This window comes from Manis javanica, chromosome 2 (genome assembly GCF_040802235.1).
Source record: "Manis javanica isolate MJ-LG chromosome 2, MJ_LKY, whole genome shotgun sequence".
Taxonomy (NCBI): Eukaryota; Metazoa; Chordata; class Mammalia; order Pholidota; family Manidae; genus Manis; species Manis javanica.
The window spans coordinates 5843211-5857947 of NC_133157.1; the positions used below are offsets into that span (position 1 = coordinate 5843211).

Sequence of the window (14737 nt, forward strand, 5' to 3'; positions counted from 1 at the left end):
TCTAAGGGGTTGTGAGCCTCTGAAATGTACCTTGGAGACACATACTTTACATGACTCAAATTTCCAACTTAAAAGGATTGTCTGAAAGACTCGCTGAAAGACACATGGATGAGGCAGAGGGTTTAAGTTATACATTTCTGTATGCGCAGTTACTGTGATAAGAAGTTAAAAATAGGTTGTACAAAGTAGGTTAGTTTCATTTAACCAGAGACTTAAAATTGTTACCTTAACCACATTAAGTGAACCAGTGACAAGGACTGTTGTTGTTTCACTAAATAAAGGCAAACTAAAACTGCACACCTGGCTCACAAACTCTTGTATGCACCACCTATTTGCGTAACACCCTGCCTTGCAATGTCCTCTAAAACTTGATTCTCGGCAGAATCACATTAAAAAACCTAAGGATCTAAGTCCTACGGAAAGGAAGTTTTACAGCCAAGGAAGACGATTCTGGGAGTGAAGGCAGGTGTGCAGGTGGCAGCAGCTGGTGTTTACACCTGGAATGAGGTCTTTACCATCTAGTTCTTACTTTCCTAAAAAGGCAAAAACACAACTTTCTTTAAAAAATCAAACCACAATAAAAAACCTTTTTATGGCCTGAATTTGTGGGATTCTTTTTTACTTCTTAATGGTTGATCATCTAGTCTAAACATGATTATGCAGGTAAATAGGAAGCTCTTTCTGTCTGGTGGATGTAACAGACATTACGACAAACAGGAACCAGCAACTGCAGCCAGCAGAGCCCCATATTCCAGCTGGACATGTCCCCCAGAGGACAATCGGGCCACCCAGGATGAGAGGTCTCAATTTCTGCCCCAATGCTCCACAGAAAGAGATCCTTTGTATTTGGGAGTGCTTAATTATTTTATGAATTTAATCTGTATTATACCATATTCACACACCATCATTTACTGTTTATAATGTAACAATTATTCTCTCATAATGTAACACTATTCTCTAACTGAAAATTACTATTTTGTTCTCAATTTTCTTGGAAGGCAGAAAGAGAATTAAACACTAGCTCCACACATACGCAGCTGCTCCCCTCAAGACGCAAGAATAGGAAGTTAAAGCCTTAAGAGTTTCAGAACAAAAGGCCAAGAGCCAGGCAGGTGGGCTCTGAAGTCTTGTCCAGCGACTAACCCCTGGAGGTCAACATCCACCCACGCCAGCCAGACTCTGTGCCAATGCCATGGGTAGCAGTCACTTCATGCTCTCACCCAGGCAGTGGGTCACTGTCACGGACCTCCACTCAAGAACAAACAGCTCCGGAATGGGTCCAGTGTTCACTTTGAGTCCTGTTGGGCTGTGGGTGTCTTCACTATGGAAACACCTGGCCTACATATCTTATTTTGTTTGCATTATTACTGAAATATTTGGATTTGCTTTCTAAACAGAGCAGAGGGAAGTAAACAAACACCAAGGTGTGTGAAGGCTTCCCACGCTGCAAGGTTCCTGCTTAGCCTCCCTGTGTCTTGGGGAAGGTGCCTTTTGAAGAGAACAGTATTGTTATTGCCAATTCCTCCTCGGTTCTGAAGCCAGCAAAAGGTAAAATTATACAAATCTCCACATACTCTTAAGTTGAATGTCTCAAGGAAGTAACAATTTACCGTCGTTTGCAAAGGATGTGAATCCAGATGGTCCCAGAAAGAAAAAAGAAAAAAGCCATAGAAATATATAATTTAGGAAGCGGAATTTCTCCTGCTGAGAGGTAGCTGTCAGGATTCTTCTCTGTGATCTCAATCTGAAACCAACATGAAATTAATTTTTACTTTTCAGTAAGAAATCATTCCATATGCAGCAGTTTGTAATCTTTAGCTGTTTCACTGAAGTTTAGAAGTGGGCATCAGCAGACAACAACCACATTCTTAATGCACAGGCTGAAGTGTAAACATATCCTAAATTGCTTTTTTTTCTTATTTATGTATCTTCTGCAGAGATATTATTCTGGCCACATTTTAATCGTATTTTAAAACCCATTCTTATAAAGAAATAAATGCCTCATATTTTACACAGCTGACAAAACCCACATGGAACTCACATCCAGGCTGAATGAAAACTCATCACTAGGCCGCATTTCCTTTCCATTACATTTATGAAAATAAAGACTGTAGAGGCCTTCTTGGTCATCAGTGCTGATGTTAAAGAAAAACTGAAAGTGAAGAAGAAAAATATTTAAGGCCTCTACAGAAAGATTAAGACATCCTTAGCTAAGTTTTTAAATCACAGAAATAAATCATGTCTACCATGGACAGAAAAAAATAACCAAGAGATCACTTAAACTACTCAAATTCTCCCACAGCAGAGTTTAAACAGATGTTTTCTTATTCTCTTCCTCCTAATATTGCTGTAACAATTTTCAAGGTAACAAAAAAGTTGACAGAATCACACAGCAAATACCTATACACTCAAGGCCTGGATTCTACAATTAACATGTCGCTGTGCTTGCCTTAGCACATCTCATCAGCGAGGCCTGTTGCAAAAGCCTGTAAGATACCTAAGCAGCAGCTACTTAGCTTTCAGGCCACCGTATTATTTTGCTCTTTAGGTAAAAAAACACTCCTGAAAAAGAAAGGAGACCTATTCATATATGAAAATGCAAAGAACGAATATTCCCACATTAAAATTTACACCTGTGGTTTTAGACAAGAATATAGGCCACATTTTCTGCATTTATTTTTCTATGGTTTTCATATATTTCAGGTATTCAAATAAAGCATAAATCAAAAGACATTATAAGATCACACACTGTGACTCTGGTCAATTCTAGAGAGCATTTTACTATAAGTCTAAAACGTATTATTTGGGGCTACATATATAGATGGTAATCTATTCAGAAAAGTGAGGAAATGGTTATGGTAACATTTTTCATGATAAGGATCACTCAAGAGTTGGGAAAGGATGTGAGGGTCACATGGGGTTTCTGGGGTGCACTATTCTATTTCCTGTCCCAGGAAACAGTTACAAAGGTTATTATTTATAGTAATTTGTACTCAACATTTAAGTATTATATACTCTTCTGAATGTATACTATACCTCACAATGAAACATCCCAAACATCTGACAAGAAGATGGAATTAAAAGACTAAGAATATTCCAGCTGAAATTAGTGACCTGTTAAATCATGTCCCAAACTCATCATTAAATGTGAGAGCGTGTATCAATCAGTCCACTCAGAGCAGCCAGAGAAGAAAGCTTTCCTAAACATTAGTAATTCAGTTCCATAAGACTCATTTGAAGTTTCTAAGAAAAAAATAAAGTCAATAGAATCACTATGTTGATCAGAGTGGGCACGGACCCTTGAAGAAAACAAAACAAAATAAAACAAAACAAAACAGAAAGGGACAGATGGTAAAGTTCACTTATCGCAGTGGGCATTTCATAATGCATATGGTTGTCAAATCATTACGTTGTAGACCTGAAACTAATGCAATATTGTGTATCAACTACATTCAATTAAAACAAAGAACAAAAAAATAAAACAAAATAAAAATGTTAAGAGTTGCAATAAGCCCTGACAGCCTCTTTCCTGCTTTATTCAGCTGAACTGTCAGCCCTGTGTGGTGGACAGTGCAGAAAAGCTCAAAATGCCCACCCTATCCAAAATTGGAAGGATACTGGGTAGCAGAAGAGCAAGGAGTCACCTACTATATGAGGTGACCAAAACAGAGAGGCTCTTGAAAGACAGTGTGTTATGTAGGTGGACGCACTTGCCAAAATTGAGCCAATGGTACACGGAGGACCTGCACATTTCAACTCTAAGCAAATTATACCTCAAAAACTGTGTATGAAACAGGCAGCGATTCTCACAAATAATTAATAAAAGATTGTTTGTATGTTGCTTTACAAGGCACTTTTATTTTTTTTAAATGGTACTCCTAACAACCCTATGCGTTAGGCATCATCAGTGTTCATTTTTAGGTGACTAAAGAACAAGGTTCAGAAGTTAAGTGAACCGTCCAAGGTCACTGGGCATAAGTGGGTTGTGAGATCCAGTCCAATGTCCCACCTGTACATAAGCTATGATGCCACCATGAATACCCACATGCAGCTGAGGAGGCCACTGGAGGCCTCTGAGTCTGCGTGAACTCATCTAGAATCACACCACTATCCTAAATGGTCACCAACGGTCCTTTCAGGTATAGAAGTCTGTGCTTCTGGCACACCTGGAATGGGAGGCAGCATGGGATTAAAGTGGCAGAGTCACGGGGACAGCCAGGTAGAACTGGGTTGGAATCTGGGACTTGTCACTTACATTAGATATTCACAAAGTCATTTATTCTCCAAGACTAAGGATTTAGTAAGTGGTAGGTAACGAGCCACCTTGTAGGTCTGTTATTCAGAGAGTTACTGCATTCAAGTGACTAATACATAGCATGCCTGAATTATTATTCCTAAATTCAAAACTCCTTTACAAATTCACCCTTCTACATGGCAGAGATAAACCCTTTGAAACTTTATTCAGGGAGCATACATACCTGAAATGAAACTGCTCCACCATTATTATGAATAGAAAAGGATCTCTCTTCCATTGCCTAGGAAGACGTAACAACCTGTTTTAGAATGATAACTAGCAGAAAATCCATGTTAAGAAAAAGAAACCAAAAACTTTAAACCACAAATTGTTTAGCCCTAAATCGGTGGACCTCCAAAAGCTCTCTGAAAATAAAATTCACCATGCCCTCAACATGCTTGAAATCCCCTTTCACCGAGAAGAGTTCTTCCGCACCCGTTCCCTTTTCGCCGCGTCTCTCAGTGCTCCACTGATCCCCGACTCCCTGTCCCCTCACCTCACCCCCAATCTTTCTGCGGGAGCAATTCTCTACTCTTACACCTCAGCAAGACTGAAAATGCCCACCCGGATCACAGCCTGGCACACTGCCTGGACTCCACTCCCAATTTTAAATGAGCAACACAGTGCCATCAGTGCAACAGACTGATACTAAGGGCTGAAAGGAATGTGCCGGTACATGCAACAACATGGATGAGCTCAAAATCATCAACCCGAATGAAAGACGACAGAAAGGGAGCACGTGCTGCGTGATTCATTTACGTAGAGTTCTGTAATACTGATCTATAGTGGCAGATCAGTGGCTGCCTGGGGACAGGAAGATGACAACGGGCAGGAGAAACTTTGAGGATAATGGATATAGTCACTATCTTGATCGTGGTGGTGGTTTCACAGGTGCACACTTAAGTCAAAACTTCAAAATGTCACTTTTAGTATGTGCAGTTTAGTGTATATCAATTATACTTCAATACAACTATTAAAACAAACAAAATATTGCCATTCGGATGCCCCCTCACTGAAAGATTAAGATATTCCAAATCAAAACTTCTCAATGTTTCCTTCTGGTATTTCTATCAACTACCCCTCTGCAAAAAAGAAGCTGACGTCTACCTCTTCTCTTTAACCTCCCACCACCCCCTACTGGCCTCCCACACCGCTTGCTTATTCACATCCCAAGGCTCTGCTGCAGCTCAGCTTCTCAGCCCCTAAACCTGCACTGTCACTGCCGCATCCCTCCCAGTCCTCACCAGCTCCTCTCTCCCCGGCCAAGGCCACCCTGCCTGTTACTGTCAGAACAATGATCTTCCTAAGCACCATTTGTACCACATTCTTCCCTGATCAGGAACTCATGATAACTTCCTGCTTTCTGTATATCCACAAATACCCTCTACTGTCTGGCCGTGTATTATCTTAAGATCCCTCTGCTCCCAGAGACGTACCTTTTACTTCCAATAGGTGAGGACCCAACACCTGTCATGCTCATTCCTGCCTCTAGTTTTTGCTTGTGACACACTTTGTTCCCTTCCTTCTTCCCTCTTCTCTAAATAAACCCACCACTCTAAGCCCCAGGGATACCTCCTTCCAGAGGGCTAGGCTGTCCCCTCCCCTCACTATCGACCCTGTATCACCTAAGCGCTATAAAACTCAGAATTCAATTTTATTTTGAAATTGTTCCAGTGCATCAATGTTATTTGCCCCAACTGAAGGGAACTCCCTGTAGATTAGGCATATATGTGTGTGTATATGTACCTCTGATATAAATACATTCATACACACGCACATACACACATACATCCATACACACACACGTACCTATGCTTATAAATACATTCAAACACACACACACACACACACACACACACACACACACAGAGGCCAAGCACAAGTCTTGGTGGGTAGCCCTTACCTTTGAATCTACTGTGCTTCGTTTAGACTTTCCACTGTCTAAAAGTAGAAACATGTAAAAGATATTATTGCATGATTCAGTTTATATTATATTATTGCATGATTCAGTTAATATAATATTAATTATATTAATAATTAATAATATTATTTATATATATATTAAAGTGTCATTTTATGACTGTAACTTAGATTTAACATCAAATATTCAAACAAACAAAAAGGTGAGGCCATATGCTATCTTGTAGACTCCACCTCCTCAGACCCCAAAATAATTATTGAGCTGCAAAAGTAGCAGATCAGAACTTGTGATAAATGCCAACTACTAACCGGTAATATTCAGTACCAACAGGGGAACTCACCTCTGAAGAGCCTACTGTGTGTTGTCAGATATCACATGGAGTGACTTTCCTTATTTTCTAAGTAATTACGTATAACAACAGATCATGGTTTAAAATCTATATATAATAGTTATTTACACACATGGAAAAACTAATAGCAAATAATTAGCATAATGCATACTTTCAGCCACTGCTAATGGCTCCTTTCATGTGCTTTATTTTCATTTAAAATACTCAAATACTCTTCATGGGGAAGACAGGATTTCAAGCTCCCTGCAGAAAGGGAGTTTCAGAATAAAAAAAAAAAGGAAGAGAATGTTTTCCATCCAGGGAATGGTTATGTGAGCATGAGGAACCTGGAGCGACGAGGAGATGGTGCACAGACATTACACTGTCTCATCACACAAATGTAGTATTTCTGTATGTCTTTTAATTTGGGTTACAGTGTTGACAAACCAAGGAAAAAATGTGTAAATAATAGGATAAATAGTAAATCATCTTTCAAGACATCATATAAATCATTAGACAAACCTGACAGTAAAAGAGGCAATAAATATAAACGGGCTGATCACCAGATGTACCTTTACAAGAAGTGTGGCCTCAGTAAGAAGAGTGAACACAACAAGAACACCTTTCCTGCTTTTCACTTTAGGACAAAAAATAACCCCCAAACCCAGTACTGGGAGGACATGTGTGACGTGGACACTGTTCTACATATTTTTCAACAGGAGTATAATTCACACAACTCATTTGGAAAGGAATTGAAAATATGTATCAATATTCTCAGAAGTATTCATATCCTCTGAACCAGGCATTCCACTTGTGGGAACCTATCCTAAAGGAAGTTCTATATGTGAAAAAGCTCTACAAATACAGAAGTCCAATGCAGCAATATTTATAATAGCTTCCAAACAGAGGTCCGTCTCCTTAAGACACAAGGCTACAGTATCCATTTAATGAGATACCTGATAAATATGAAATACCTTAAAGTTATATGAACGTGATGCTTATAAAATTATAAACATGACCATGAATTTAAAAAATCAAATGTTCCAGACAGGAACTAAGCTATGAAGGAAACATAAATTATTACAATTCTAAGGCTCTAAGGAAAAATGACTGTTCTTTTTTCCGTCTTCTCCGTATTTTCCACATTTTTCTTTAATGGTTATATATTTTTGTATAACCTCCAAAATAACATAGTGCTAAGATCATGTTAGCTTCCACTTAGCAACAGGAGAGAATCTGCAAAGCAGGGCAGTGAAGACAATGCTAGTCCCCACCTCACAGCTTACCTTGTGTATTCTGAGTGTGGTTGCCTTCTGAAACAGAGTCACTGCCAGGCTCCTGGCTCTGACCAAGGACCCACTCGTCCTTGCTGAAGATGATCTTTGGTAACTGGGGAGCTTCTGGTGGAGACTTTACTTTCACTCTATATTCAAGTAAGACAGAAGGAAAAAAGTTCAAACGCAATGGTCTTTTAAGTGTTGTGTGTTAGGGACTGTTTCAAGCTCTAAACCCATCATCTCAAGTAGTCCATACATGTCCTATAATGTAGATTCTACTATCTGCATTTTATAGATGCTAAAATGGAGGCCCAGAAGGGTTCAATAAGTTGCCCCTGACTAAAAAAGCACAAGTAGCTGAGTGAGAATCCAGGCAGTCTCACTCTAGAGCTTACGTTCTGAGCAACCACCCAATTCTGATGTGCATGTTTTCCCCCTAAATATCTGTCATGTGTTCAAATTAGTAGCCAAGGGAAACAGAACAAGAGGCAAAAAACCAATCAGATGTTCAAGTGAGGGGTGGGGAAGCAGGTGAGGAGCAGCAGGCACCATGAGAAGCCTGCCTAGTACGCATTTCCTCCCTTCTTCCTTCTTAACAGACCCCAATTTTGTTTACCCCATCCTGCTGGAGAACTTTCCCTGCCTGAGCGGACATGCGATCTGCGCCAGCCCATCAAGCTAGTCCCCACCAGGGAGAAGCCTTCCTCTCTTCCCATTAGCAGACTGAGTACTGAACTCACTTTATTGAACACACCATTGCTATTTCATGCTCCCCTGCCGGTGTAGATAATGTTCTTTGCCTGAAAAGCTCTTTCCTTCTGATTTACCTGGTAAAGTCTCCTCACTACAAGGCTGGATGGGCCAACACTTATCGGAAGCCTTCTTTCTCTTCTACAATCATCAGTTTCTCTGCTGACTACTTCTCTATTTTGCAATCATCATTTGTATTATTGTTCTGTCCCCCTCGTTAATCTGTATGCTCCTCAAGGGTGGGATCTCTGTCTCCCTCGTCCTGTTTAGCCTACAGCACTCAGTAAGTACAGTATTTGGCACCAGGGAGACACTCAATGTTAGTTCAACTACCAAATTAGGATTAAGCCGAAGGAACATTAGAATTACTTACTCACTTCTGGGGATGTCTAGGATTAAAAGGGTGACAGAGACAGCCTGTTTCCTTAAAATACAGTAATTTGCATCTTCATCCTAATAAAGGAAGACCCAATTGTACATCACCTTATTCATTCACACTGGAACAAGAACAAAGTTTTCGGGAACGAGGCAAGTAAGTGACGCAGCCTCCATTCCCAACAACACAAGCCTGAGTGCTCAGAGATGCTGGGATGTCAAGGCAGCCACCTCCTCAAGAAAACGGCACTGACAGAAGCAGGGGGTTCCCACCCAGGGTCAGGTCAAGTGAAGGAAGTGATCAGGTCATGCATTTAATGCTCACCAGGTAAGAAGAAAATCCATCATTCTTTGTACGGTCTAGGCTGAATCCAATCTAAGGGGCAGAGGAGGGGGTGGATAAAAAGAGTAGAGTTGAATATCCACCCAACACCTTGGTGGCCATAGCTTTCTTACACAAAGGGCAGAAAAGTGATTCTTCCGGCTTTGTCTCTTCTCGGTTTTCTTAGCATTCACTTTGTAAGAAGAATCACCCATTGCTAAAATTATTCAAGAATTACAACTTAACTGTTAAAGGTAAAACTGTCTGATGCCTGCTCACAGGTTTAATTTTCTCCATATTCTGATAATTTACATTTAAGTATGGGGTGAAGCTCTCACCTAAGGAACAGAAAAGGGCACAGCCCTTGATCTCCTGGGAAGGCACTTACAGTTGGGTCCTTGTCTGTGGTTCCTGGAAGCTCATTCACCGAAAGACTACTGACATTAACCTTCATGTACCCATCCTTGAAGAATCCAAAGGTGTTCAGATGAACCTTATGCCTCACATCGTCCTAAAAAGATTTACAGCGGTGGAATTAGTAAATCTGGAGAAGTTAAACTTGATTATTTAAGCAACTCATTTGCTTGAAAAAACTATGGTATCTAGTGTTCTGCTAGCTAGCCAACATGTCTATACACTCAGTAGTTCATATAGCTGTGGCGCCTCATCTTGCTCCAAAAGCTGAAGACTCAGCAGAAATCCATAAGATCATCAACAGTTTTGTGGAAGGAAGCACAACAGATTCAATTCATTCCACTGCATTTGTAAGGGTTCTGGGGACAGACTCGGAGGTCAGCTGGAATGCAAGTTCCAGGGAAGGAGGGCCAGTGTTTTAGTCACCCTCACATCCTTCCCACTAGTGCAGGCCTGGCAGCCAGGAGGCACTCAAAACATGGCGGAGCAGGGGGCAGTGATCAAAGGTCGTCCAAGAATACACTCGCTTATATAAACCTTCTTATGAGGTTTGTGGATCCAGCTCTTCCCGCTGTAGGTTGATGAGAGACACCTGCACATCACTTTTCTAATCTGTAAGTCAAATTTTTTTTTCTTTTTTCTTTTTTTTAATTTTGGTATCATTAATCTACAATTACAGAAAGAACATTATGTTTACTAGGTTCCCCCTTCACCAAGTCCCCCCCACATACCCCTTCAGTCACTGTCCATCTGCGTAGTAAGATGCTGTAAAATCACTACTTGTCTTCTCTGTGTTGCGCAGCCCTCCCCGTGTCCCCCACACACTATACATGCTAATCGTAATGCCCTCTTTCTTTTTCCCCGCCCTTATCCCTCCCTTGCCACCCATCCTCCCCAGTCCCTTTCCCTTTGGTAACTACTAGTCCATTCTTGGGTTCTGTGATTCTGCTGCTGTTTTGTTCCTTCAGTTTTCCTTTGTTCTTATACTCCACATATGAGCAAAATCATTTGGTACTTGTCTTTCTCTGCCTGGTTTATTTCACTGAGCACAATACCCTCTAGCTCCATCCATGTTGTTGCGAATGGTAGGATCTGTTTTTTTCTTATGGCTGCGTAATATTCCATTGTGTATATGTACCACATCTTCTTTATCCATTCATCTACTGATGGACATTTAGGTTGCTTCCATATCCTGGCTATTGTAAATACTGCAGCAATAAACATAGGGGTGCATATGTCTTTTTCAAACTGGAGTGCTGCATTCTTAGGGTAAATTCCTAGAAGTGGAATTCCTGGATCAAATGGTATTTCTATTTTGAGCATTCTGAGGAACCTCCATACTGCTTTCCACAATGGTTGAACTAATTTACATTCCCACCAGCAGTGTAGGAGGGTTCCCCTTTGTCCACACCCTCGCCAACATTTGTTGTTGTCTGTCTTTTTGATGATGGCGATCCTTACTGGTGTGAGGTGATATCTTATTGTGGTTTTAATTTGCATTTCTCTGATGATTAGCGATGTGGAGCATCTTTTCATGTGCCTCTTAGCCATATGGATTTCTTTAGAGAACTGTCTATTCAGCTCCTCTGCCCATTTTTTAATTGGATTATTTGCTTTTCGTTTGTTGAGGTGTGTGAGCTCTTTATATATTTTGGATGTCAATCCTTTATTGGATCTGTCATTTATGAATACATTCTCCCATACTGTAGGATACCTTTTTGTTCTATTGATGGTATCCTTTGCTGTACAGAAGCTTTTTAGCTTGATATAGTCCCACTTGTTCATTTTTGCCTTTGTTTCCCTTGCCCGGGGAGATATGTACATGAAGAAGTCACTCATGTTTATGTCCATGAGATTTTTGCCTATGTTTTTTTCTAAGAGTTTTATGGTTTCATGACTTACATTCAGGTATTTGATCCATTTGGAGTTTACTTTTGTGTATGGGGTTAGACGGTGATCCAGTTTCATTCTCTTACAGGTAGCTGTCCAGTTTTGCCAGCACCATCTGTGGAAGAGACTGTCAATTTCCCCATTGTATGTCCATGGCTCCTTTATCGTATATTAATTGGGCCATATATGTTTGGGTTAATGTCTGGAGTCTCTATTCTGTTCCACTGGTCTGTGGCTCTGTTCTTGTGCCAGTACCAAATTGTCTTGATTACTGTGGCTTTGCAGTAGAGCTTGAAGTTGGGGAGCGAGATCCCCCCCACTTTATTCTTCCTTCTCAGGATTGCTTTTGCTATTCGGGGTCTTTGGTGGTTCCATATGAATTTTTGAACTATTTGTTCCAGTTCATTGAAGAATGCTGTTGGTAATTTGATAGGGATTGCATTGAATCTGTATATTGCTTTGGGCAGGATGGCCATTTTGACAATATTAATTCTTCCCAGCCAGGAGCATGGGATGAGTTTCCATTTGTTAGTGACCTCTTTAGTTTCTCTTAAGAGTGCCTTGTAGTTTTCAGGGTATAGGTCTTTCACTTCCTTGGTTAGGTTTATTCCTAGGTATTTTATGTAAGTCAAATTTTTATGTAGGTTCTTCTGTATCTAAAAATGATATGACATATAATGGGTCTTCAGGAAACAAAGCCTTATGTAAAAGGAATCCCAGGAACTAGCCAGGTGGAGACAGGACCTTCTGGACAATCCCGAGATTCACTGAAACCCCACCACATGGGAAATGCCTATCACACCTGCTTGAAAGTGTCTTCAAGTTGTGACTCCAATCTCAACTGAGTCAACACATTGCAAAGACAACAGAACATGGTATTAGTGGATGCTCCTAAAGTTGAGGTTCCACCAAGATTAACTTCACATTGTGTAAAGTCATGAGTTTTTTATTGAGAATTATGTGCCAAAACCAAACCACCTTCAGCAGGTTTGCAATAAATGAACAGTTAAGCGGCCCCTCAATGCAAGGCACCATGCTAAGTACCATTCTAAAACTCACATGTGGTTCTTTCTCAGACCTGCTGTCATTCTTGCTAGTGACTATCTCTTGCTCATGTTTTAAAATCGTACCCTTTGTTTCTTTCCATTTTAAACATAGCTATTTTATGACAGGCTGAGGTGCTCTGGGCGGGGGATGGGGTTCTGACCCCGAGTGTGCCCTCACGGCAGGCTGCTCCTTTGTGGTAGTAATTCTTTGTTTCTAGCCTTGGATCTCCTGCACATCAAAGGTAGTCTAACTGCAAACACTGAAGGCCTAGGAGGAGAAGCTGTGGGTCAGATCCTCAGCTGAAAAATCATAAACTGCATCCACATAGCTAAACACACACACTTAACTGCTATCAGGAGGGTTTTACTTCCTAGCCCACTCTTCCATTCAAGGATTTCGCGAAGAGACCTGTGTTATGGGCTGAGGAGAAGACTACAGTTCCAGCTCCCTTCCCCGCCTGGGTCTAAGGCTTTGGCTCTTGCCCCCCCACCAGCTGTTCAAAATCAGAGGCTCTAGGGCCCAAGTTTCTGCAATGCCTCAGGGCAACCGTGGCTTGTGTTCTTTTACCCACTGGAGTTTCAGGTCCCCCCTCCTCCACCCCCTTTTTTTGGTCCCTAGGAGCACAGCTATGCATTTAAAGCGGGATTGCTGGACTTCCATTTCCTGGTGGGATGGAGCTGCTTGCAGTAAACCAGCACTCCCAGGGAGAAGTAGAAAAGCCAGATAAGTTAGCAGAAGTCATCTGCTGGGAGGCACCAGAGCTGTTAGATCACAAAAAACAGAAAAGTTAAGGCTCACAGCCTTTCTTGGGATACTGAGAGATTAACCCCTTTAGAAAATGGTTTGGACTATTTTCTCAATTTTTCCAAAGGTGTTCCAAGGCTACTACAGTCCCAGACGTATAGAAGAGAAATTCATTCAACTGTATGGCAGATGCCTTAGCACATTAGGGTTAGAACTCTGGCAGAATCCCCATATTCTTGAGAGGAGCTGCAGAGTAAGAATGAATAAAAATGAATAAATTCCTGCCACGTACAATAACGTGGATGAATCTCAGAGACATAATACTAAGTGAAACAAGCCCTATTCACCATAAATATTAGAAATTCAAATGCAGGGGGAAATAATCTATGGTGACAGAGGTCAGGAAGGTGATTATTCTTGGGAGGGAGAGACTTTCCACTCACGTGGGGGAAAAGGGTCTTAAGGAGCTTCTAGAAGTGCTTGGTACAGGTTATGTGCCAAGGGCTTTCCCAGAGTATCTACCTAATCCTCATTTAGCCCAGTGTGGTTAAGAGTAATATCTCCATGACAAGGATGCAGACCCAAGTTCAAAGGTAAAATGACTACCCACATGCAAACACTTAAGTGGTAAAGCTGGGATTTCAATACAGATCTGTGTTAGCCATTTTCACACCATGGCCTCTTAATAAGGGGATGTAATCATGACATAATAGTAAATGCAAGTTGGATAACCTAGAAAAAATGGACAAATTCCTAGAAATATACAACCTATCAAGACTGAATCATGAAACAGGAAGTCTAAAGAGACCAAAACCAAGTAAGGAAATAGAATCAGTAATCAAACAGTTGAGGAAAAAGTAATATCAATCCTCACACTCTTTCAAAAAACTGAAGGGGCAGGAACACTTCCAATCTCATTTTACAGTACCAGCATATACTCATAAGCAAAAAAATTATAGGCCAATATCCCTGATGAACAAAGATGCAAAAATCCTCAACCAAAAATACTAAGAAACCAAGTCCAACAGCACATTAAAAGGATCATACACCAGAACCAAGTGGCAGTTATATCTGGGATGCAAGGATGGTTCAACACATGAAAATCAATATATGTGATATACCACACTGACAAAATGAGGAAGAAAAAATCCTATGATCATTTCAATAAATGCAGAAAAAGCATTTGACAAAATATAACATCCTTTCATGATAAACACTCACTGGGCATAGAAGAAATGTATCTCAGAATAATACAGGCCGTACATGACAAGCCCACAGCTAATGTCATCAATCGTGGAAAGCTAAAAGCCTTCCTTCTAAGATCAGGAGCAGCAAGGATGCCACTCTCACCACTCCTATTCAGTACAGTACTGGA

The 14737-nt window shown here is 40.8% G+C and overlaps 1 protein-coding gene across 2 annotated transcripts in view; it reads right to left on the minus strand.

Moving 5' to 3' along the window:
* Window positions 1-14737, minus strand: part of GPR107 (G protein-coupled receptor 107) — a 70440-nt gene that overhangs the window by 32814 nt on the left and 22889 nt on the right. For both annotated transcript variants that reach the window (XM_073222946.1, XM_073222956.1), the window contains exons 2-9: window positions 9656-9778; window positions 9271-9321; window positions 8944-9023; window positions 7830-7966; window positions 6198-6235; window positions 4479-4535; window positions 2042-2152; window positions 1611-1744 (exon numbers count right to left, since the gene is read on the minus strand). In XM_073222946.1, coding sequence (XP_073079047.1) covers window positions 1611-1744; window positions 2042-2152; window positions 4479-4535; window positions 6198-6235; window positions 7830-7966; window positions 8944-9023; window positions 9271-9321; window positions 9656-9778 — 731 coding nt within the window. The remainder of the gene's footprint in view (window positions 1-1610; window positions 1745-2041; window positions 2153-4478; window positions 4536-6197; window positions 6236-7829; window positions 7967-8943; window positions 9024-9270; window positions 9322-9655; window positions 9779-14737) is intronic.